The sequence below is a fragment of the Oncorhynchus nerka genome, linkage group LG22 (genome assembly GCF_034236695.1).
Source record: "Oncorhynchus nerka isolate Pitt River linkage group LG22, Oner_Uvic_2.0, whole genome shotgun sequence".
NCBI classification, from domain to species: domain Eukaryota; kingdom Metazoa; phylum Chordata; class Actinopteri; order Salmoniformes; family Salmonidae; genus Oncorhynchus; species Oncorhynchus nerka.
Window position 1 is genome coordinate 40,855,645 of NC_088417.1, and position 25,796 is coordinate 40,881,440.

The 25,796-nt window shown below is 40.8% G+C and overlaps 1 protein-coding gene across 1 annotated transcript in view; it reads right to left on the reverse strand.

The window, feature by feature from the left end:
* Nucleotides 1-5,123, reverse strand: part of LOC115105176 (vacuolar protein sorting-associated protein 41 homolog) — a 28,997-nt gene extending 23,874 nt beyond the window's left edge. The window contains 1 exon segment of the mRNA XM_029626867.2: nucleotides 4,910-5,123. Within this exon segment, the coding sequence (XP_029482727.1) occupies nucleotides 4,910-4,927 (18 nt within the window). The 5' untranslated portion in view covers nucleotides 4,928-5,123.
* Nucleotides 5,124-25,796: the final 20,673 nt, after the last annotated feature.

The window sequence follows — 25,796 nt, forward strand, 5'->3', positions numbered from 1 at the left end:
GTCAAGGTATTGGAGTGGCCATCACAAAGCCCTGACCTCATACTATAGAACATTTGTGGGCAGAACTGAAAAACTGTGAGCGAGCAAAGAGGCTTACACCAGCTCTGTCAGGAGGAATGGGCCAAAGTTCACATCTTATTGTGGGAAGCTTGTGGAAGGCTAAATGTCAGGAATTGTTAAAAACTGAGTTTAAATGTATTTGGCTAAGGTGTATGCAAACTTCCGACTTAAACTGTATGTATGCTGTAGCTAAGAAATGTAACACTAAGTGTATGTTGTGAAATAAGCAGTTAGTAGGCCATGTGCCTCACCCTAATCATTAGGTCTATTTTCACCAACGCGGTATTGTAAACACATTGTTCGTGGCCGGTGTGTGCTTGTTTGCCAACTTTTTTTGGACAGCTTTGACAATGCTACTGATCGTAGTGGTGGAACTTGGCTTGCACGTGCAAATTCAGCACACACAACATTCTATAATAGAAATGTGTTATTTGACGTGTCAAGTTAAAAGCTGATTTAACATGTCAAATAGTGCTGTATGACGTGTATCTTTTTTGACACGCAAAGACCCAAACAGTGTTCAATGTGTCTCACCCTAATAATTTGGTATATTTTCACCTCTTAATTTTGCCTACTGTTCTATCTTCGTGGTGCACATGTAGCCTATAACCTGTTTTAGAGAAATATAATCATCAAATATTGTTAGAGCTCTCATTGTCTGTTTATATGCCCCCTTTATTTATCCTACGGTTCTGACTTGTTGTACAGGGAGTACACTAAGAACGGCCCATAATCGGAATTCTGTCGCTGTTCATTTCAAAAGTGCTGAGTAAATAGTTATAATGACTACGTCCATCCTAGCTCGCTCATTATTGTCTTAATCGAAATAACGGATTGCCTCTTATCCGCTTGTCGTCCACATATGCCATAGTTTGTACATCTCAATTGTCAGTAGAAACCACATTTGTTGTAGCAAGTCTGCCATAAAAGGCAGTAAATAATGCTGAATGAACTACTTCGATGCCAGACAAGGCTCTGCTAATAGCCAGGTGTAGCAGTGGTAAGGTGTTTGGACTTCTGTTGGGACAGCTTTATGTAGGCCCTAACAGTTTGTGGGCACCGTTTGTCACCATTATAGTGCAATTAATGTATTGTTTAGTGTTGTGTAGTGGCATGCATCCCACATTTTTTTCTCCTTTGGACCCACCAAGATTTACATGCTTAAAATCGCCACGAGTGCATTCAGCGTGCCGCGGCAAATTTTCTTCACGGTAGACAAACATACGATGCCAATTTTAGCATGTAAATCTTGGTGGGGCAAACTCCACATTTTTTTTTAGATGCATGCCAGCAAAGCGACTGCACAACACTAAACAATACATGAATTGCCGTATAACGGTGACAAAAGGTGCCCACAAACTGTTAGGGCCTACATAAAGCTGTCCCAACAGCAGCTTTCCTTTCAGCACCATGGAGTGAACCCTTACCAACGCTACACCTGGCTATTAGCAGAGCCTTGTCTGGCAGCGAAACAGTTCATTAAGCCTCATTTACAACCTTTTTAAAAACCATAGCTGATATGGCTGACTTGCTTAAACAAATGTGGTTTCTACTGACTCCTTGTGGATTTGTGTAAGTCGATAAGAGCCGCATTCTCCTTAAATAACGAACGCCAAATTAGTTTTTACTTTTGAACCATACAAACATTACATTTATGTTCAGCAAAATCATAACGTTCAATCTTATATTATTAACACTTAGCTCTAAGTATAAGCAATCAACAAAAATGTGCTAAAGCTGCCCATTTAGTGGGAGGGATGAGCGCAACTTCTTGTCGGGCGCAGTGTTCAAGTTCAGAACGACTGTCAGTCAAAACCCATACAGCACTGTGAAGTGCAGAGCCTGAGCTCATATATAGCATGTTACTGTACAGCCACTGTGTTCCAATTTAGCCATTTATCAGTGCCCAAATCTGCCATTTTCAACCTGTATGGTATGAGTGTAAAGGGTTACATCATCAAAAGCTGGAGCTATTGACCTTTTAAAATAATGTCCCATGTACAATTTACTTATGGTCTCTTATTAACCCTATGTTGCCAGTGAATGTTACACCAAATTCACCTTGGGCATTATTATCGGGCTAAATGCAGGTGCACTGTGAATTGGCGATTACTTGGGCGCTGACAGTTGTGGGCATGTGGGCAGGATTCAAATAAATCCAACCCACAGAAAACTGTGGGTACCTCCATTCCGTGACACACCATTTTTTCCTATCATCTCGCAAATCTCCGTTTTGGACGAGACTGACTTTATGACCAAAATTATCCTGTTTACACTTTGTAGTCAATTTTGACACTAGAATAAATGTTTGACTCATATCAATGCCACATTGGTCAAATGAGAAATGACGTTTTAGGGGCAGTACCTCTAGAATTTAAAAAAATGTAAGTATCAACTGCAAAGTGAATCAAAGGAGTCTGAGATTTCTTTCAAAAACTAGTCTGCTCTCAACTCTGTGGAGGAGTTGAGGTACTTGGCTAACAGGGGCTTATTCCTTAGGCCTATTCTGGTGAAAGCATTTCTTAAAACGGAAACAATGCCCCCGTGCACAAAGCGAGGTCCAAAAATAAATGGTTTGTCGAGATTGGTGTGGAAGAACTTGACAGACCTGCACAAAGCCCTGACCTCAACCCCATTGAACACCTTTGGGATGAATTGGAAAGCCGACTGCAAGCCAGGCATTAATCACCCAACATCAGTGCCCGACCTCAATAATGCTTGTGGCTGAATGGAAGAAAGTCCCTGCTGCAATGTCCCAACATCTAGTGGAAAGCCTTCCCAGATGAGTAGAGGCTGTTATAATCAGCAAAGGGCGGGACCAACTCCATATTAATTCCCATGATTTTGGAATGAGATGTTCAACAAGCAGGTGTCCACATATTTTTGGTAATGTAGTGTACATAAACAAAATCAAACAAGATCCTATAAAGATACCAGGAGTATCTTAAGAAACAAAAAGAAAGATACCTCAAGAGAAAAGAAAGTGGTATACTGAAATCCACCTCACAACTTTCCCAGCAAGAAAAAAGGGAAAAAAGGAGGCAATGGAAAATAAACAAAAAAAAACAGAAGATCAACTATCCAGAAAAGAGTGGTTATGGTGTCATACCTGTCAAGGAACACACCGCCACACTCACCTGAAGTCTTACAGCTACACAATGATGACCTACCCACCCCTCAAATCATTCCACTTCTATGTGATTGTTGAATTATTACAGCCTGTGGGCCAAAACAGAGGCAGACAAAGCACAACCTTCTACGTTAACCTGCACAGCACCACAGCCATCTCCTAGCGCAATACAGCCCATTTCGGACATACATGAGGGACTGATTGGAAAGTGGTGTGTTGTGAAATATGATTTATATATGACCCTTACCCTGGTATTATACAAGATGTTGATGCAGAGAGCTACGCTCTAATCAAGACGATGAGTTGTGTGGGAGACAACTGATTATTTTGGCCAATGAGAGAGGACATTGTATGGTACCAACCAGAGAATGTGTTTGGGCTTGTCCCTGAGCCTTGATAGCACAAGTCTGGGAGGAAATTTGCTCTCTCGTTAAGCAATAGAGGGTATTAAGGGCAAAATCTAATATTGAGTGAGCACACACCTATCTCACGAGTCCGACTTAATAGACTGCAACCAGTGAACAATCATTTGTTTAATGTCAACCAGTGTTTCCAACTATGTATTTCTGCCTAATGCATTGAATCCCAAAATTGTGAGGTTTGAATGGCCTGTTCTAGATCTTCAACGAAATTAAACATATACAACTGTGACATAAAAAATATTTAATGGTATTTTCATCAGTTGTTTATATTATATGTCATTCCCACCACGCTGGCATTACCACAACACTAAGTCATTACCATCACGGTACATATTTTTTAGGAAAAGGTGTATTAAATTACAATTGATATTGATGTTTCCCATATGTGAACGTGTTCTTAAGACAAGTCCTAAAAGAATGTAAAATATTACAGTTTTGATGTGGTAAATACATGTTTCTGAGTATCATCAAGGCATATATGGATATCTAGACATGATGAATTCATATAATTAAGAAAACTTCCCAAAAAATAAATAACGTGAAATGTTATATAAAATATCTTGGGCACAATTTCTATAATTACCTTTTCAACTAAAATAGGAATATTTATGACGTGGTGGTACTGACATTTCCCCTCCGGGATTTGGGGAAACCGATCAAAACCTTTACATTTTTAAATAGTGTGGTCTCAGACACTATTAGATCTTGTTTCCAGACAGAGTGAAGAAAATATTCTGATAGATATAAAGCAGTTTAAAGAGGTTTCATTTTCAAAAAAAATCTAAACAAAATAAAAGTGACCGAAATTTGCTAAATCAAACCATAAATGCCGAAAATAAGGTCCGTGGTGAAGAAGGGTTCTCGATAATCTTTATCAGCTAACATCACTTTGTGAATTTTTTAGAATTGATGTAACAAAAACACAAAGGGCTCATAATTCAAAGGTCATGGTAACTGACTGCTATTATCTAATAAAACAAAATATATAACCTCAGGCCTTATTTTCGACGTTTATTCCAAAGCCCTATTCTTTCCCCCATTTTTCAAACGGGGTGCCTAAAGAAACAGAGGTAACTTATTTCCGGGTTTTAGGACTACAAGCTGGCGTTATACGAATAACTAGCAAAATACTGTTGTCTTTCTTTACATTTTTCAGCAACGCACTGTCTTCATCACATGCTAGGTTACAAATGCAAATAAATCATTTTAATGTTAGAATCATATCATAGAAAAGCCAATGCACGAAGATAAAGTCCATTGATTTGATTGCAAAACAGATGAGTTAGGCTAAGCTTACCTTCTCTACTTCTGCCATGATGATTGAGATTGGAAGCGATAACAGAACAGCGTTCTATTTTCAACTATCCATTGGTGACTTCAAATAGTTAGCTAGCTAATGGTACGCAAAATAAAACTAAAGGAATTCACTGAATTCTCCAGATATCAAAACGGTTTCTTGTTGACAAACGCACTATGCAAGTCATGTAAAATCACATGACAGAAACGTGTGGCATTATGGGTCTTTGAGGTTTTCTTGTCAAATGGACTGCACCAAAGAGGATCTATTATTTTGCCAAGATGGTCGACTGAGCGCTCTACTAATGGAAATACAATACGAGAGGAGGCAGGATCAGGTGGGAACATTCTAGCCAATTATATTTTTGCAGCAGACATATCACACTCATTATAACTTAAGCATTATGAAACTTATAAAATAAGCCTCACATATAAAAATAGCAATTCACCTTGACCAAATTCGACACTCGCTCATTGTCCCAATGACTGTATGTATATATGATGCATTGCCCCCTTAAGCATTAGAGCTGCAATATGTAACTTTTTTGGCGACCTGACCACATTCACATAGAGATTATGTGTTATAGATCTGTTATTATCATTGAACGCAAGTCTAAGAAGCAGTAGAGCTGTTCTATGTGCATTATTTCTATGTTTCCAATTTTCCAAGTTTCGTTTTTCCCGGCTTTTTCGGTTTTATGCCAGCTTCAAACAGCGGACAATACAATATTTTTGGTAATGAAAAGTATATTTCACAGTATTTAGATGGTACAATGATTCGCTACACTATGCGTGCTTGTTTTGTGACATAAATTGAATTGAGGCAAACTATTAGCATTTTAGCAACCAGGAAATCGAGGAGTGATTTCTGCACAGTGCGTCTTTAAGCAGACCAAGTCGACCCTTTCACTTCGGCCTCTACCTCTGTGACTGCACCCAAAGATGATCTACAGTGTATAATTCGCCTCTGCAAAATCCATTCCTGCTGCTGCTATAATAATAAATATGTAGCAACCCAGGTTTATAAGTGGACATTCTTTCATTCATGATCTATCGACTTCATAGCAATAATATTGTTATTATTAATGATTCATTATTATTCTACTAAACATAACAGGCATAGTCCCAACTGAGATTTGAACCCAGGTCCAATAACTGTCAAGCCAACACCTTAACCCTTACACCAAGATGTCTGAACTTCTTGATAATATTGCTAGGTGTTGAATTAAGGTCACTCACTATATTACCCCTTCCTTGAGGAGAGAGTATCCCGACACCTCTCTATACCAAGTCCTCACGCCATCCCACTTCTGACACCAATGCAGCTACTAAAAATAGACACATGTTTAGAAAGACATTATCATTCTCCCAACAGTCTTTTGTCATTGCACTAACACTCTTGTGATCTGTTCTTGTCAATGTGATATCAAGACAGCAAGCGTTTTTTAAAACTAGGTAAGTCAGTTAAGAACAAATTCTTATTTTCAATGACGGCCTAGGAACAGTGGGTTAACTTCCTTGTTCAGGGGCAAAATGACAGACTTTTACATTGTCAGCTCAGCGATTCGCTCTAGCAACCTTTGCGGTTACTAGTCCAACGCACTAACCACAAGGCTACCTGCCTATCCTTAGTCTTCAATCATACAAGGTGGGGGCGTGAACGTTTCTTCTGTGGGTATATGCCTTTCTACCCAGTTCTATCTCACTATAGTAGTGAATTAGCCTAAACAATATATACTGACAAAAACACATTATATTTAGCCAAAGCAACTAGTGTTAAGTGCCTTGCTCTAGGGAACATCAACAGATTTTCACCTAGTCGGCTCAGGGATTAGAACTAGCAACCTTTCAGATATTGGCCCAATGCTCTTAGCTGCTAGGCTATCACAGCATGCTGCAGGTTGTGGAGGGTGTGAGAAGGTCAATTCTAGTGAGTTTTTAAAAGGACACTACTCTAACGTGAATTCAAATAGAATGGCGCTGACATCTAAAATATTATTTCCCCCTCCCCCAGAAATTACCCCAATAACATTGGTCCATATTATCAGGCAGATGTGCTATTTAAGCATTATCACCCAATTTACCCCACCTGATGCAGCATAGTGGCTATAAATAAATAGGCTGAGAGTTGCCCATCTGCATTTACCCAATTGGGCTAATTATTAGCTAGATCACAAACTCTAAAAACCAACATATTGATGACTTGAATGTCCAAAAAACATTCCAGTGGCACTCAGGCAACCAAGGATCATGCACTGTGAATATAATGTAACAGGCCTACCTGTTACACCTGGCCCGTGTTACATGTATCCCCTGTCTTTCCTATGCATTCAATGCCATTGATGCATAAACCAATGCTGCTGCTAAAAGCTCAGGTTATAAAATTGTGCATTTTTACACATTTCTTGGTTTTAAGAAATAAGTGTAACCTATTAAGACCAGAAAGCTCCTTGATCCTCCTCTTTTAACAGTGGCCATCAACACTGCTTTCAATGGTGTGTTTTCACTCAACTGCATTAACCCATAATAGTGTAAGCCCTATCTAAGCAAGGGCAGGGGGGTGGGTTCTACTAAGCTACAGTATATGGAATTGTTTTAAGAAGGTCATACCAAGGACCACTTAGCTATTTGATTTGAAATGTAAAGACCCCATGAAGTATCCAACAAATATATATACAATTATTTGATGAAAAATGATTTTTGGCCTTACTGCTATTAGCCCACACAAACGCATTGAATGACAGATTCACTACATGGAACAACAGATAGTACCCCGGAAAATCTAAAGGAAGTTTGTTCTGAAGTGTCTGTCCTATATCTGAGAGATATATGAAAGATCAGTAAACATGTATTTAACCTCTTATTTTTGGCACAGTCTCCATACAGTATATACAGTACTTCCATACATTTTTTTCAACTGGTACAGGGAGACTTTCCGACGAGTCTTGTGAGGCCTGCAGGCCTTCTAGAGCAAACCAACCGACATGTACTTGTTCGTGAGAGTCTTATTAGTATGGAGGCCAAACTGTTCGGACGCTACCGAATTCAAACGATTCCCAAGACGCTTATGGAGGTTCGCAGCGCAAAACAGAGAACGCCATCGTGTTCGTGAGAGTCTCATCTTTCCAGAGATATAATAGTTTGTAGGCCAAACCGATTGAACTGTCAACTTTCTCAGCCAATGTGGAAGTGCAACACCGGCGGATGCGGGAGATGTGGTGGATTGAGATGCATCCAGTGCAAAACTGATATCTCTAGCTTAAACTGACAGGTTTTTATGGGGATTGTTTGATTACGCTAATTACATTTCCATGAGGGTGTGGACATTGGTTCTAGGGTTTTTTAAAGAATGTTGTAGAATGACTGGGTATGAATATTTCTCTCCCTGTGTGGAGGGAGAGGAATATTATCACCTGAAGAGGAATATTATTTTCTTGCATAGAATGTAACAAGCTGAACAATTAAATAAGTAAACATTCTCCTACGGGATTATATGATTTTGCTGTTGCTTAATCGTATTGTTGGCTGTGGTAAATTGGACAACAATTTTTCATTCGTGAATTCCAATAACCAAAGGTACTGGGTTCCAGCTGTGCCCGACTCTCATTTGGATTATAAACTCAGCAAAAAAATTAACATCCTCTCACTGTCAACTGCGTTTATTTTCAGCAAATTTAACACGTGTGCATATTTGGATGAACATAACAAGATTCAACAACTGAGACATAAACTGAACAAGTTCCACAGCCATGTGACTAATATAAATGGAATAATGTGTCCCTGAACAAAGTGGGGGTCAAAATCAAAAGTAACAGTCAGTATCTGGTGTGGCCACCAGCTGCATTAAGTACTGCAGTGCATCTCCTCCTCATGGACTGCACCAGATTTGCCGGTTCTTGCTGTGAGATGTTACCCCACTCTTCCACCTAGGCACCTGCAAGTTCCTGGACAATTCTGGGGGGAATGGCCCTAGCCCTCACCCTCCGATCCAACAGGTCCCAGACGTGCTCAATGGGATTGAGATCCGGGCTCTTCGCTTACCATGGCAGAACACCGACATTCCTGTCTTGCAGGAAATCACGCACAGAACGAGCAGAATGGCTGGTGGCATTGTCATGCTGGAGGATCATGTCAGGATGAGCCTGCAGGAAGGGTACCACATGAGGGAGGAGGATGTCTTCCCTGTAACGCACAGCATTGAGATTGCCTGCAATGACAACAAGCTCAGTCCGATGACGCTGTGACACACTGCCTCAGACCATGACGGACCCTCCACCTCGAAATCGATCCCGCTCCAGAGTACAGGCCTCGGTGTAATGCTCATTTCTTCAACGATAAATGCAAATCTGACCATCACCCCTGGTGAGACAAAACCACGACTCGTCAGTGAAGAGCACTTTTTGCCAGTCCTGTCTGTTCCAGCGACGGTGGGTTTGTGCCCTTAGGTGACGTTGTTGCCAGTGATGTCTGGTGAGGACCTGCCTTACAACAGGCATACAAGCCCTCAGTCCAGCCTCTCTCAGCCTATTGCGGACAGTGAGCACTGATGGAGGGATTGTGCATTCCTGGTGTTGCCATCCTGTACCTGTCCAGCAGGTGTGATGTTCGGATGTACTGATCCTGTGCAGGTGTTGTTTCACGTTGTCTGCCACTAAGGACGATCAGCTGTCCGTCCTGTCTCCCTGTAGCGCTATCTTAGGCGTCTCACAGTACAGACATTGCAATTTATTGCCCTGGCCACATCTGCAGTCCTCATGCCTCCTTGCAGCATGCCTAAGGTACGTTCACGCAGATGAGCAGAGACCCTGGGCATCTTTCTTTTGGTGTTTTTCAGAGTCAGTAGAAAGGCCTCTTTAGTGTCCTAAGTTTTCATAACTGTGACCTTAATTGCATACCGCCTGTAAACTGTTAGTGTCTTAACGACCGTTCCACAGGTGCATATTCATTCATTGTTTATGTTTCATTGAACAAGCATGGGAAACAGTGTTTAAACCCTTTACCATGAAGATCTGTGAAGTTATTTGGATTTTTACGAATTATCTCTGAAAGACAGGGTCCTGAAAAAGGGCTGTTTCTTTCTTTGCTGAGTTTAGGTGCCGGGTCTCGAACCCAGCGGGACCTGGCCCAATTTAAACCCTGCTTATTTGGTATTTTTGGTATTTTATTAGGATCCCCGTGTCGCGAAAGCCGCAGCTACTCTTCCAAGCTACGCTTATACCTCCCAAAATCGATGCAAGCAGAGCGCTGCATCTTAGCTAGAGATGGCTTTACCTCTTACCTCCTCTATCCCACCGGGCCACCGCATCACTAGAAGAAGGACCTGCTGGGAAACAATCAACTAACACATTTCTCTCAGATCTGAGTGATTCCAGCCAAATCAATACTCCATGCTGGTCTACTTTGAACACATGAGAGGCTTTGGACCTGCAGGTATCAGAGAAGGTACGTTTGTTGTAACCTTGTCTTAAAAGCACGTCATAAGCACACATTTCCCTTTTATATTTGATCCAGTTCTGGACATTTGTAGGATATCAAATATGTGTTCTCCCATTGTGGGCCTATCAGTGTTGTCTGAGTAAGTTTAGTCTATGCATTTTCTAGAAATAGGCTACAGTGCAACACAAAATAAACATATTTTAATAATAGAAAAAACATCTAGCCTCATTATGTATTATAGACAGTATACTGTATAAATGTTTAGAGTATTATAATACGTGAACACATTCACACTTGATAGACAATGCAATTTGACATTACTGTCCGCACGTGATGTCAAAGAAAAAAAATATATATACATTTTTGCCCGTTTTGTTGGGTTGAAATCAATCAAGGTAGCATGTGTAGCTGAGGAACGCTCAACTCTGTTCTATTGCATCGAGCCAGAGTTGACTTTTGTTAACTGGTTCCGGGATTGTCTAGCAATATTGCGTCACCATCAATCAATTAATTGTTATATTTGTTATGCTACATGTTAGAAGCATGTAACTAGCATGTAACTATGTAACTGTTTATGAGAAAATGTTTGCCATGTGGGGTCTACCTCCTGTGAGTATTTTGGTGGTCAGCATTGCCACTTTCGGCTACTCAGATGAAAAAAGGGTAGCCTATTGTTAAAATAGTATGAAAAACCTAGCTGCCTGTTGTGTCCAATAACAATAAGATATATTTTAAATCCCTATAATCTCTATAGATTTATGACAGCAGTACATAGGCTAAGTGTATTTGGCTATGACCTAGGCCTAGGACCTATCTACATTTGAGGGCCAATACTCCAGACTAGTGGCCAATAATAGATGCCCAGCTGTTTTTATTAGAAATTAACTGAGGGTATTATATTAACATAATGCCTTTAGAAACACCTGCTATTTGCATTCCCGTGTATCATATGAGCCTTGAGAGCAGCCATAGAGCAGTTCTGGCCAATACAGCTTTGGGACTCAAAATCGAGAGTCTGTATTGGTTGGACACCCTGAGTTGTGATTAGTTCTGGTGGTTGGCAACGAAAATGAACAACACCACAATATAGCCGGCTTCACCCCCCAAAAAAGTAGTGCGGTTTGGACAAAAGTTGGATTCTGATGTTCGTTTGATAACAAGGGACACATTTCACTTCATGTCTGGTAAGTAACGTTCCTAGAGATTACACATATGCTTTTGTTGACAGGAACAATGAAGCCCGGCCACATTGTGGAATGCTTATTTTCTGTCGCCAAACAACCAGAACAATGCACAACTCCAGGAGTCCAACCAATACACAAAGCTAGCCAACACAGACAATAACTACATTAGTAGGCAGTGAAAGAATAGTTATTCCAGTTTATCATTAATGTCAATCAAGGTATCAAGAGGAATGTAATGTGTTTCAACAGGAAGATAATATTGTAAGTCATTTCCATGTAATTGCAGGCAGGGAGTAGCTATTAATTTCTCTCTGAGCAGGAATAAAATGTCATCTAGTTGACATTCAAAGTATTGCTTCTCCCCCAAATTATGATCAACCAACAGTAGATATGACCCACTACCCCCTTCTGCAATTACTTTATATTAGACAGTTAATGACTAACACTCTCTGGTGACATTCAAAGAGGTTCAAAAACTCTGCTAAACGTGGAGGACAAGTTACTGCTGGCATCTGAGGCCGCTGTTGTCATGTGGGCTTGTCCTGAAAAACGTTACAGGCTATGATAGGCTCGTATTCTATTTGTTGGTCAGGGCTTATGTAGTTTATGTAGAAAAATTTGAAATTGTGTTTTTTTTTACATTGGATAAAAGCAGAGACACAGAGCTACATAGTGGTATATCATACACTGCATTTGAGGAACAATGGGAAAGTAATTCTGCTATGAAAGTTGATCAACTTGTAACTTCACTTTGAGAAAATGGCCTTTGAATGTGTTGGTACCAACTGGAGAGCTCTTCTTTGTCTACACCCATTTGGCATCATTCACACCCTCTTAAGCTTTAGCCCCACCCATCTCTTTTTGACCTTCATTTAACTAGGCGAGTCAGTTAAGAACAAACTCTTATTTTCAATGACAGCCTAGGAACAGTGGGATAACTGCCTTGTTCAGGAGCAGAACGATAGATTTTTATATTGTCAGCTAGGGGATTTGGTCTTGCAACCTTTCGGTTACTAGTCTAACGCTCTAACCAATAGGCTACCTGCCGCCCCTCTTTAAGGGTTGATCCGAGCATTCTGTCCTAACAACAACATTAAGCACTCAAGCTAACTCGCTAACGTAAAAGAACCGTTCACTGACCATTTTACTCATCCTAGCAGAGCTGGTTAGGCAGTTTTCATGTTATCCAGAGGGTTGGTGACTACAACTGTGCTGCTGGCAACAATTTACGTTTTTTTGCCAACCTTTATTGACACCGGCCATATTCAACAGGTGTTGAGCGTTCGTAAATGTGTCAGTAATTCTGCGCTCTGAAATAGGGGTAGATAGAATTTACCAGCTACATCTATCAACAGTTGTCGCAGTGACATTCTCATGAAATGGTTACTTGCACAGTGGTGTATTTTGTTAAGACATGAACCGTAATCCCAACTCATGACCTTGTTACCCTGCTTGAATCTGCAGGTAGCTAACCAACCAGGTTCAATGTTAGCTAGCTAATATTAGGCTATAACTAGCAAAGTAAATGGCTCTCAGATACGAATAATAAGATCATACATGTAACATTAACTAGCGAGCCAGACAGTTAACGTTAGCTAGCTAGCTAACAATTCACTTTAACCTCTTCAGTCGACCCTCTACTTTTTTGAACATTTTGTTAAAAATCGCGCAACATTTCAGCGCCCTGCTACTCATGCCAGGAATATAGTACGTTCATATGGTTAGAATGTGTGGATAGGAAAGCCTCGGACGTTTTTAAAACTGGTTAAATCACGACTGTGGCTATTACATAACGTGCGTTACATCGGAAAGCGCAGGAAAACCTGATCACAGAAAATGGAAATAAATATCCTTGCGCCACTTCCAGCAATTGTTAACAGTGAGCCGAATTAGATAAGACCGAGCATTCAACTCCCACAGCATCCCCATGTTGTCTAGAGTCTTGTGAATTGAATCCTCTTTGATTCTTGGTTGAACCGAAAGAGGGGCACGACTTACCTCCGGTCTCCGCCCAGATCATTCCGGAAGAGCTCTCTCCTGAAATTTTTTCCAAGACGACAGCTAATGATATTTACATCGCCTACGGATGATTTTTATCGCTTATTAACGTTTACTAATACCTAAAGTAGCATTACAAACGTATTTCGAAGTGTTTTGTGAAAGTTTATCGTCTACTTTTTGAATTTTAAAAATGACGTTACGTTGTGAAATCGCTGTTTTTCGTTTATCACACAGTCTACATATAACGATATCTTGGCTTTATATGGCCCGATTTAATCGAAATAAAGACCCAATAGTGTTTATGGGACATCTAGGAGTGCCAACAAAGAAGATGGTGAAAGGTAATGACTGTTTTCTATTTTATTGTGCGGTTTGTGTAACGCCGAAATGCTAATTATTTTGTTTACGTCCCCTGCTGTGCTTTTCTGTTGTAGTGTATTGGTGCATGCTATCAGATAATAGCTTCTCATGCTGTCGCCGAAAAGCATTTTAAAAATCGGACTTGTTGCCTGGATTCACAACGAGTGTAGCTTTAATTTGATACCCTGCATGTGTATTTTAATGAACTTTTGAGTTTTAACTAATACTATTAGCATTTCGCGTAGCGCATTTGCATTTCCAGAGCTCTAGTTGGGACGCAAGCGTCCCAAGTAGAGGCAACAGGTTAACTAGAAATGAAAACGACTTTCTGTTGAAATTAGAAATGTGTAATATCTGAAAATGTAGCTAGCTAGACTATCTTACCCATATACATCATGGATGGACGCCTCTCCCTATCACAGATGCCGTGGTTTGAAGATGTAATCCGGAGATAGGTGTTTTTTCCTTCTCCTTAGCTATCATACTCTAATTCCACTGATTACAAAACACGGCCCTCCAGAAAGTGGAGAGCAACACCGTGCCTGTTCTACTACGCGATACATAAAAAAAGCTACGTTAGACAGGATTACCTACACATACTGACCAGCTCAAATAGACAGAAGTGTGATGTATGGCAGAGAAATCCGAACTCATCCCTCAGCATGCCCAGCCCACTCATTATCTCAGCCAATCATGGCTAGCGGGGAGGTTTTTGTCTTTTTCTGTGGCTAAACCAACTGGACTCATAATGTAACAATTTTATTCATATTTACAGATGGCATTTTGATAACAAAAAATGTTTACATTCAAATGGCTCTCCTGTGAAGTAGTGACCCGTGACATACACCTAGTTTCCTGAAACAAGTCACATTTTGGTGTCATTCCTATCAAATCCCATTAGAGCATACGTCATTGACAGAAAAACTTGAATTGTTGCATCTCATTGTGTTGTTGTCCTCTGGTGGCTAGCTAGCTAGCTAAAATTGGCCCTTTCCTAAAGTAGCCATAGATGGAGATAGGGATTTGGACTTGTGGTTTTACTTAACTCTCCATATTGGCTAATGATTAGAACAGTGATTCTGATCCAACCATTAATTCATGCATTTTTGTGCCACTGGTCTGAGAGGATGGACATTCAATATGTAGCTAGATGTAGAAGGCTAATATTAACTAGCTAACGTTGCCCATGAATGGAAGTTAGGCTAGCGAGCAAACATTTTAGCCAGGTAGCCTAGGACAACAAAAAATAAAAGCATGTACTGTGATAGACCATTTTGTCAACATGAAAGAGAAGAAGATGGCACTTGGCGTTTCTCTACTAGTAGAGTGAGTCAATATGTTTTGCTACTGGTTTTCCTGCTTGTTTGGACTGGATATTTACCAACTAACCAGCTTGCAATGGAGCCAGATTCGCCTGGAATAGCTAATGAACAGTTTCCAGTGTTGTAGAAGTTGTGTTTATTACGCTCTTGTCCGTGACAATATAAGCCATCCGGAATTCCAACGTGGCAATTGTTTGCTTGTGGAGGATTACAGGAATGATGTAGCTATTCTAGCAAATTTCAATTCTGCACAAACGCATCCGGAAAATGCAAATTGGAACTTTCTTGTTCTCAACTGCTGTGGCTGAACGCCGCTCGGGCTTGATGGATGTATCCCCGCCTTGTCATCTGTCCATATCCGAAAGCCCTGTGCTACCTGGAACTTTCCTGACAAGGAAGTCATCTCCATCTGCTTCTCCTCCTCCATCTTGTGGTGGAGTAGACGAAGAACAGAAAGAAGATTGTTCCAATCAGCGCTGGTCCCATGTCACAAGTCGTGGGGACCGAAGGCAGTGTCATGCTGCTAAACGGACTGGAGTGTCTGCGAGAGGTCAAGAGCAGATCGACATGAAGAATAGCTTCGCCTCCTTGATGCCTGATCTACCTGCGCCTTAATCGCTGGACCTGTATGTGTCCAACTACACTGACTCCAACTACACTGACTCCAACTACACAGTCTCCAACAGCAACTTTGTCGCCGAGCTTGGCTCTTTTCCCTCTGCCTGGATCTGACAGGGCTCTGCCTGCTGTGGGAGGTTCTGGGCCTATAGCCAGGAGCTGTGGGTGTACGCTATCCTGCTTCTCATGGGCTCGTGAAAGGCTCCACAAATTTTGTGAGGGGTAGGAAGGGGTGGATTTCTCAAGGGGTGGAAGGGGTGGATTTCCCTTCTCTGGCTGTTGTATTGGGCAGTTCAATGGTGAGAAATGTCACAAAAACATTGTGCTATCCAGAAGCAGTAAAGTACAGAGTACAGGACATCAATAAGCTGCTCCCAAATATTTTAAACTTGCATCTGGAAATGGAGTCTATCATAGTTCATGTGGGATTCAATGACATTAGGAAGGGAAGCTCAGAGCAGCTGAAGATGGATTTTAAATAACTGATTGGGTCTCTACTTGACACCAACAAACGCCCCATAATATCTGGCCCCGTGCCTTCCTTAAATCGTGGCATTGAACGTTTCAGCAGACTTTTATCCCTCCATAACTGGCTACATGACTATTGCAGCTCTGTGGGTATAACATTCATTGCAATTTTGATACCTTCTGGAAACAAAGCTTTTAGTTTTATAAGGAGTCATTTGTGTTCCTGGATCCTTTTACAGCATTATAAGGCTGCACTGAGACAAGGATTTATCAATGACCGAAGCCCAGCTCAGTTAATCCCTACCATTGTGTCGCTGAGTTGTCATAATGTTTCAGCAAATGTACAGTATCCCATGGGCGTTGGTAGATACAATATGAGTAACCTAATTTATGTCTATCTAACTGCCATAATTGCCTCTGCTGATCCTACAGCTATTGTATGTAGTAATCATGTGCCTATGAACAAGAGTTATACTGTTAGCAATGAGACTGTGTGCCCTAGTAGGAAGTCCTCTGCGTGCAGCTCACCCTGCGCTAACATAAATTGCATGAGTATGTCTACTTCTGCTAAGCTTCCCAGTAAAGCAATGAAAACAATCAAGCATCCCAGAAAAGTGCAAAAAATTACCCACGTTAACATACACAGTTTAAGAAACAATAATTTGCTAGTAACAGATTACATTCATATTCTGACGATCTCTGAAACTCACATAGATAATACCTTTGATGATACAGTAATAGCAAAACATGTTTACAGCATCTACAGAAAAGACAGAACCAGGTTGAAGGCATCTGTCAACCTACCAGGGTAGTTGCAAACAGCACAAGAATGAAATCATCATGTATTGATCACATCTTTACTAATGCTGCAGAAATTTGCTTTAAAGCAGTATCCAAATCCATTCGATGTAGGATAGTAGCCATATCTAGGGAAACCAAAGTTCCAAAGGCTGGGCCTAAGATATTGTATAAGAGGTCATACAATAAGTTTGGTAGTGATTCCTATGTTTTTGATGTAAAGAATATTTGTTGGTCTGTGGTGTGTAATGAGGAGCAACCAGACACTGCACATGACACATTTATGAAATTGCTTATTCCATGAATTGAAAAATGTTATGGTTGAGAGGGATGAGACAAAGGGATTGGTAAATAAGTCTGGCTGCAAAAAGAAGAAGAAACTATGCTATGAAACAATGATAAAGAATATAAAGAATGATAGTAAACAGCTTTGGACCACCTTAAAGGAAATGAGGGACAAAAAGGCAAACTCAGCTTCATCATTCATTGAACCAGACGCTCATTCATCACAAACCCCATTGATATTGCCAATGACTTTAATGATTTTTTCATTCGCAAGATTAAGCTAATTTAGGCATGACATGCCAGCAACAAATACTTACACTACACATCCAAGTATAACTGATCAAATTCTGAAAGACAAGCATTGTCATTTTGAATTCTGTAAAGTGAGTGTGGAAGAGGTGAATTTCTTTGTTGTTGTCTATCAACAATGACAAGCCACCGGGTTCTGACAACTTGGATGGAAAATTCCTGAGGATATTAGCAGATTATATTGCCACATCTTCAACCTAAGCCTACTAGAAAGTGTGTGCCCTCAGGCCTGGAAGGAAGCAAAAGTAATTCCGCTACCCAAGAATAGTACAGCCCCCTTTACTGGCTTAAGTAGTTTACCAATCCGCCTGTTTCCAACCTGTAGTAAACATATGGAAAAAATGGTGTTTGAACAAATACAATGATATTTTACTGTAAACAAATTGACAACAGACTTTCAGCACGCTTATAGGGAAGGACATTCAACAAGCACGGCACTTACACAAATGACTGATGATTGGCTGAGAGAAATTGATGATAAATATATTCTGGTAGCTGTTTTGTTAGACTTCAGTGTGGCTATCGATCATAGTCTGCTGATGGAAAACATGTGTGTTATGGCTTTACACCCCCTGCTATATTGTGGATAAAGAATTACCTGTCTAACAGAACACAGAGGGTGTTCTTTAATGGAAGCCTCTCTAACATAATGCAGGTAGAATAAGGGCTTCCCCAGGGCAGCTGTCTAGGCCCCTTACTTTTTTCAATCTTTACTAACGATATGCCACTGGCTTTGAGTAAAGGCAGTGTGTCTACAGTATGTATGTGGATGAGTCAACACTATACGCGTCAGCTAAGGTTGAAGTCATAAGTTTACATATACTTAGGTTGGAGTCATTAAAACTAGTTTTTCAACCACTCGACACATTTCTTGTTAACAAACTATAGTTTTAGCAAGTCGGTTAGGACATCTACTTTGTGCATGACACAAGTAATTTTTCCAACAATTGTTTACAGACAGATTATTTCACTTATAATTCACTGTATCACAATTCCAGTGGGTCAGAAGTTTACATACACTAAGTTGACTGTGCCTTCAAACAGCTTGGAAATTTCCAGAAAAGGATGTCATGGCTTTAGAAGCTTCTGATAGGCTAATTGACATCATTTGAGTCAATTGGAGGTATACCTGTGGATGCGTTTCAAGGCATACCTTCAAACTCAGTGCCTCTTTGCTTGACATAATGGGAAAATCAAAAGAAATCAGCCAAGACCCCAGAAAAATAATTGTAGACCTCCACAAGTCTGGTTCATCCTTGGGAGCAATTTCCAAACGCCTGAAGGAACCATGTTCATCTGTACAAACAATAGTACGCAAGCATAAACACCATGGGACCACTCAGCCGTTATACCGCTCAGAAAGGAGACGCGTTCTGTCTCCTAGAGATGAACGTACTTTGGTGCAAAAAGTGCAAATCAATCCCAGAACAACAACAAAGGACCTTGTGAAGATGCTGGAGGAAACAGGTACAAAATTATCTATATTCACAGTACAACTAGTCCTATATCGACAGAACCTGAAAGGCTGCTCAACAAGGAAGAAGTGACTGCTCCAAAACTGCCATAAAAAAGGCAAAAAAGACTACGGTTTGCAACTGCACATGGGGACAAAGATCGTACTTTTTGGAGAAATGTCCTCTGGTCTGATGAAACAAAAGTAGAACTGTTTGGCCATAATGAACATCGTTATGTTTGGAGGAAAAAGGGGGAGGCTTGCAAGCCGAAGAACACCATCCCAACCTTGAAGCACAGGGGTGACAGCATCATGATGTGGGGGTGCTTTGCTGCAGGAGGGACTGGTGCACTTCACAAAATAGATGGCATTATGAGAAAAGGAAAAATATGTTGATGTACTGAAGCAACATCTTAAGATATCAGTCAAGAAGTTAAAGCTTGGTCGCAAATGGGTCTTTCAAATGGACAATGACCCCAAGCATACTTCCAAATTTGTGGCAAAATGGCTTAAGGATAACAAAGTCAAGGTATTGGAGTGGCCATCAAAAAGCCCTGACCTCAATCCTATAGAATATTTGTGGGCAGAACTGAAAAAGTGTGTGCGAGCAAGGAGGCCTACAAACCTGACTCAGTTACACCAGCTCTGTCTGGAGGAATGGGCCAAAATTCACCCAACTTATTGTGGGAAGCTTGTGGAAGGCCCGAAACGTTTGACACAAGTTAAACAAGTTAAAGGCAATGCTACCAAATACTAATTGAGTGTATGTACACTTCTGACCCACTGGGAATGTGATGAAAGAAACTAAATCTTAAATAAATCATTCTCTCTACTATTATTCTGACATTTCACATTCTTAAAATAAAGTGGTGATCCTAACTGACCTAAGACATGGAATTTTTACTAGGATTAAATGTCAGGAATAGTGAAAAACTGAGTTCAAATGTATTTGGCCAAGGTGTATGTAAACTTCCGACTTCAACTGTACTACAGCGAATGAAATCCCTGCAACACTTAACACATATCTGCAGTTACTTTCAGAATGGGTGGCAAGGAATAAGTTAGTTTTAAATATTTCGAAAAACTAAAAGCGTTGTATTTGGGACAAATCATTCACTAAGCCCTGGGGCGGCAGGGTAGCCGAGTGGTTAGAGCGTTGGCCTAGCAACCAAATGGTTGTTCAAATCCCTGAGCTGACAAGGTACAGATCTGTCGTTCTGCCCCTGAACAAGGCAGCTAACTCACTGTTCCTAGGCCGTCATTGAAAATAAGAATTTGTTCTTAACTGACTTGCCTAGTTAACTAAAGGTACAAAAAAACAACTAAATTGTGTAATAAATCATGTGGAAATTGAGCAAGTTGAGGTCACTAAGCTGTTTGGAGTAACCCTGGATTGTAAAAAGTGTTACTGTCAAAACATGTTGATACAACAGTAGCTAAAATGGGGAGAAATGTGTCCATAATAAAGCGTAGTGCTGCCTTTTTAACAAAACTATCAACAATGCAGGTCCTACAGGCCCTAGTTTTGTTGCACCTGGAATACTGTTCAGGCGTGTTGTCAGGTGCCACAAAGAGGGTCCTTGGAAAATTATAATGGGCTCAGAACAGGAGAGCATGGCTTGCCCTTACATGTATACTGAAAGCTAATGTTAATAAAATGCATGTAAATCTCTCATGGTTCAAAGTGGATGAGCAATTGACTTCATCCACTACTTGTTTTTGTAAGAAGAATTGACATGCTGAATGCACCAAGGTGTCTGTATAAACTCCTTGCACACAGTTTGGACACCCATGCAAACCCCACAAGACAAGTCAAGAACAGATTATGGGAGGCACACAGTACTACATATAGCCATGGCTACATGGAACTTTATTCCACATCAGGTAAGTGATGCAAGCAGTAGAATCAGATAGAAATACACCTTATGGAACAGCGGGGACTGTGAAGAGACATGCACACACACACAAACACATGCATACACACATGATAAGACACACACACTACACACCCGTACACATGTTACATTGTAGATATATGATATAGTAGAGTAGTGGCCTAAGGGATTTATAAAATGTTGTGAGAGATTATAAAATGTAATGTTATGTAATATTTAAAATGGTATATAACTGCCTTAATGTTGCTGGACCCCAGGAAGACTTATGGAGATCCTTAATAAATACAAATATGCACACGCATGCACACCCCCCCCACACACAGGCACACATATATCAGAACCATGGAAAGCCATATCATATTGAGCATACATTGATGGACTAAATTGTTTTGGTGTCTTTTAATTGTCACTGTATTAGACTAAGCAGAGGTGATTTGTTGATGTTGAAATGGTGCTGGAATAGTGGAGGCTCCTGTTTTCTTTGTGACTTGTGGCTCTAAAACAATAGTTGTTTAGTGGTCCGAAAATGTCGGAGACATTAACTTGCTTGACCATGCTGCAGGTCATTGTACATGCAATATGCTTTGTGAACTGCAATAGATAGAGGTTCAGTAGCGGTGTGTGGGTAAAATCTGTGTGTGCGTGTGTGTGTGTGTGTGTGTGTGTGTGTGTGTGTGTGTGTGTGTGTGTGTGTGTGTGTGTGTGTGTGTGTGTGTTTGTGCGTGCGTGCGTGCGTGCGCGTTCATGCAAGTAGAAAAACATATTGACATATAGGACCTGCCTTGTTGATAGTATTGCACCCTACTTGTAGAGAAACGCCGATGCCATCCTTCTCTATTTCATGTTGACGATAAGGTCTATCAATCTGTCATACAGCACATGCTTTTATTTTTTGTTGTCCTAGGCTACCTGGCTAAAATGCTTGCTCGCTAGCCTAACTTCCATTAATGGGCAACGTTAGCTAGTTAACATTAGCCTTCTACATCTAGCTACATAGTGAATGTCCATCTTTTCAGGCCAGCGGCACAACGATGTATGAATGAATGGTTGGATCAGAATAGCCGTCATAATCATTGGCCAGTACAGTACGGAGAATTAAGTAAAACCACAAGTCCAAATCCCTATCTCCATCCATGGCTTTATCAAGGCAGGCCAAATGCTTGCTGGCTTCCCTTGCTTTCAATACTACGGACGGCAACAATATCATACTCTTTTGGACCGGACAGCATCAGACAGATGTGCTCCACGTAGAGAGACAGAGGGGCGCTGTTTCGCTCGCTTGGATGCTTTTTCCTGTGAGAAATATTCAGGCTCTGAAGGAACATTATGAAACACAGAGAGGCTAAATATCTATTTGTATTGGTACATTTTTGGGGGAAGCCTGGCTTCCCTTGGCATCAATGAATACACGCCACTGCAGAGCTTGCTGTCCGGTTTTGTGATAAAACAAAAGTGTGGTTGAATTTATTCTGCCACTGTGTCTTGTTATTGTCTCTGCCTTTAGGCCTAAATATCACGGTCTCGAGGCATATGAACTAGCAGGTTATAGAGCAAACAACACAGTTATCACAACACATAGGTTGTAATATGGCTTTTTGCGGGTGGGGGGGAATTGGCTTCCCCAGTGATTTCACTCAACCACTGCTACTGCTGGAGACTAGTCTCTTTCTAGGTGCCTTTGGCAAAAATGTAATCATGTGCATCAGACAAAACACAAGCGTGGTAACCAGCGGAGGGAAACGTTTGTTCTCATTCTCCTGCCCATCAAACTAGCATGATATTTATAAGGCTTTACTCCGCTGTGATCGTGGTGTGGCTTGGGTCCAGATGGGTGCTAAAGGCATGATTTGTCTCTGCTTTATTGAGATTGAGTTCTACACCCACCTCCTCCTCTTAGCCATCCTCAGAAGAATCCTAATGCAGTGACACCAGCGGGGATACTTTTTTCTTTACAATCTACTTAGCAATGATTTATCGATCACTGCCTCTTCCCTCATAGAGAATTAGCAATCCTTTTTGGGAAATCAGATTTTCACACCTTTCATGAGAATGTGGATATGGTGCAGGGGGGGTGGCTTTGGGGAAGTTGACTTTGAGGAGAAGTCCCATGGTGCTGTGTGGTTCTGTGGGCGTGTCAGTCGTGATATTGGCGAAAGCACAGGTTGCTGAGGGGAGGACGGCTCCTAATAATGTCTGGAACGGCGCAAACGGAATGGCATTAAACACATGGAAGCCATTGACGTATTAGATACCATTCCACTGATTCTGCTCCAGCCATTACCACGAGCCCGTCCTCCCCAGTTAATGTGCCACCAACCTCCTGTGGGCGAAAGTAACATTGGCCCAGTGACATTACATTTACATTTAAGTCATTTAGCAGACGCTCTTATCCAGAGCGACTTACAAATTGGTGCGTTCACCTTAAGACATCCAGTGGAACAGCCACTTTACAATAGTGCATCTAAATCTTTTAAGGGGGGGGGGGTGAGAAGGATTACTTTATCCTATCCTAGGTATTCCTGAAAGAGGTGGGGTTTCTTCTCTATTTCCCTCTCACTCTCTCTCTGGCTGAATTATGCACTGCACAACTTAAAAAATATTTTAAAAATGTAGAACTGCAGAGTAGATTTAGTTAAATGCTGACTACAGGCAGTATTTAAATTAACATGAAGACGAAAGCCCCTTCTTAGAGTTACATTGCTGTTCCAACCAAGCTAATTTTGAGCAGATCTATGAATGGATCTACATTGGATCTATATGGATCTACAGTCGTTCAGTAGAATGCTGTGTTAGATGCATCACAAAACGACCTTTGTCATATGTCGCACCGTCTCCCTAAGGTAAAAGCTTGTTGCATATTCCACAGGGGAAGCTTCCCGAGGCCGTTGTAGGAGTCAGATTAGCACAGCTAAGGCTTTGATGCTCCAGAATGAGAGCCCTGTGTATTGATGTACAGAAAACACACTCCTGACCAATCGGGGCCTTTTATTTGTTGTGGACCTGCTGATTTAAAAGCTTCAAAGAGCCTGTCCTGTTGGACGGTTTAAACTGTTATTCTGGGAAAAGTTGGTTTAGTCCATCCAGCGAATCTATGCCTTACATTGTATTCCAAATTAGCCATCAGTTTACTATATGATACTGGTGTCTTGAAGAAGACATTTGAATGAATCGCACTGGGGTCTCGTGTATATAAAGGATACGAAAGTATCAGAGCATATTTATTCAACGGCCTACATTAGGCTACTGACAGAAAGAAAAAGCCATATTTACACTACATCTGTCAGTATTGTAGACGTTTCATATTTGATTTGAGTACATTTTAGATTTCACTTGACCTTTTTTCTTATATATAAATATATATATATATATATATATTTATTTATTTATTTTTCCTACTTTTGTCTTAACAGGAGAATAGCTGGACACTAATGTACAGGCTTCCCAGTCCACAACAGACATGCCATACTGAGGGAACAGTATGTTTCCCTACCTTAAGGGGGAGACAAATCATCATCTCTCGTAGCGCACACATACAGCATACCATAGAGGTCCTGGAACATTATAGCAGCTAATTCTAGGGGTGTTGGATGCATTCTTTTTTTCACCTCTTACTTCACCTTTTATAGACATTTGGTTCCCCGAAAGTCAGATAACTTCTCCCTGTCTTTCTGTATTTCTGGGACCCTGTGCTTTTTTGTGTGGTTTTGAGACAATGCTTCTTTAGGTGAAAAGAAGGGCTTATTTATCCTGCATCTGGCACCCAAACACACTATAAACCATCAAAAAGTGTAATAACTCTGCTTTCTCCTCAGGGGCATCAATTGTGATCTAAATTTAAGCAACACACATTCTGCCACAAAGAATGAACTGTTCTTAATTCATGACAAGTAACTGTGTTTATGTCAATGATGCCTTAATAAAATAAGACAGTAGTTGTCATACTCAATCAGCTTATGGATTTGCTGTCAAATACCTTAGAAAACAAATGACCACTAAAATTAACCATTTGCTTTTACATTTAGAAAATTATGATTATTTTTTTCAACTGTGGAATGTTTTATACATTTTGATGATTACATTATATAATGAAATGATATTATACTTTTAAAATAATGATTGCCATACTATTATATATTATAACATATATGCTATATGTTTGACACAGAATAAGCTACAATTACTATAATTATTACCACTGTTTTTATTATTGTTAATACCCTTATTATTATTATTGAAATGACTTAATTATCATTCTCTTTCAGTGCCCTGAATGTCAGTTGAGTGGAGCATGTTCGTCCAAGGCAGAAGCCCCTTGCCCAGGGGACTCATGGGACAACGGCATTAAGGCCATTAACTATTAGCCTGGATATCTGATGAGCGCTGAGGGCTTTGTGCTGACCACCTCCTCCATGGAAACTGGGGGTATGAAGAGAGGAGTGGGAGGGAGGGGTGAGAGCCGAGTGCTTTTCCCTGTTCCTGCACTGCGGCCAGGGGGAGTAGAGCAACCCCACTTCCCCTCTCTACTCACCCCACTCCACCCCCGAGCCCTCACACCGCACACACCCACTCTCACCGTTGAAATAAACATTTACACTTTGGCTGAAGAGCTGCACCGAGAGCTCCTTTTTAATCATGTAATTAACAGCCTTGGATGAAGGCGGAGGAGACAGACGCTTACCTGTCCGCCAATGGAGCTGAAGATTAGAGCTGTGATCTCATTCCCACCACTTGTTTAGTCTGTCAGGAAGAGGAATGTCAA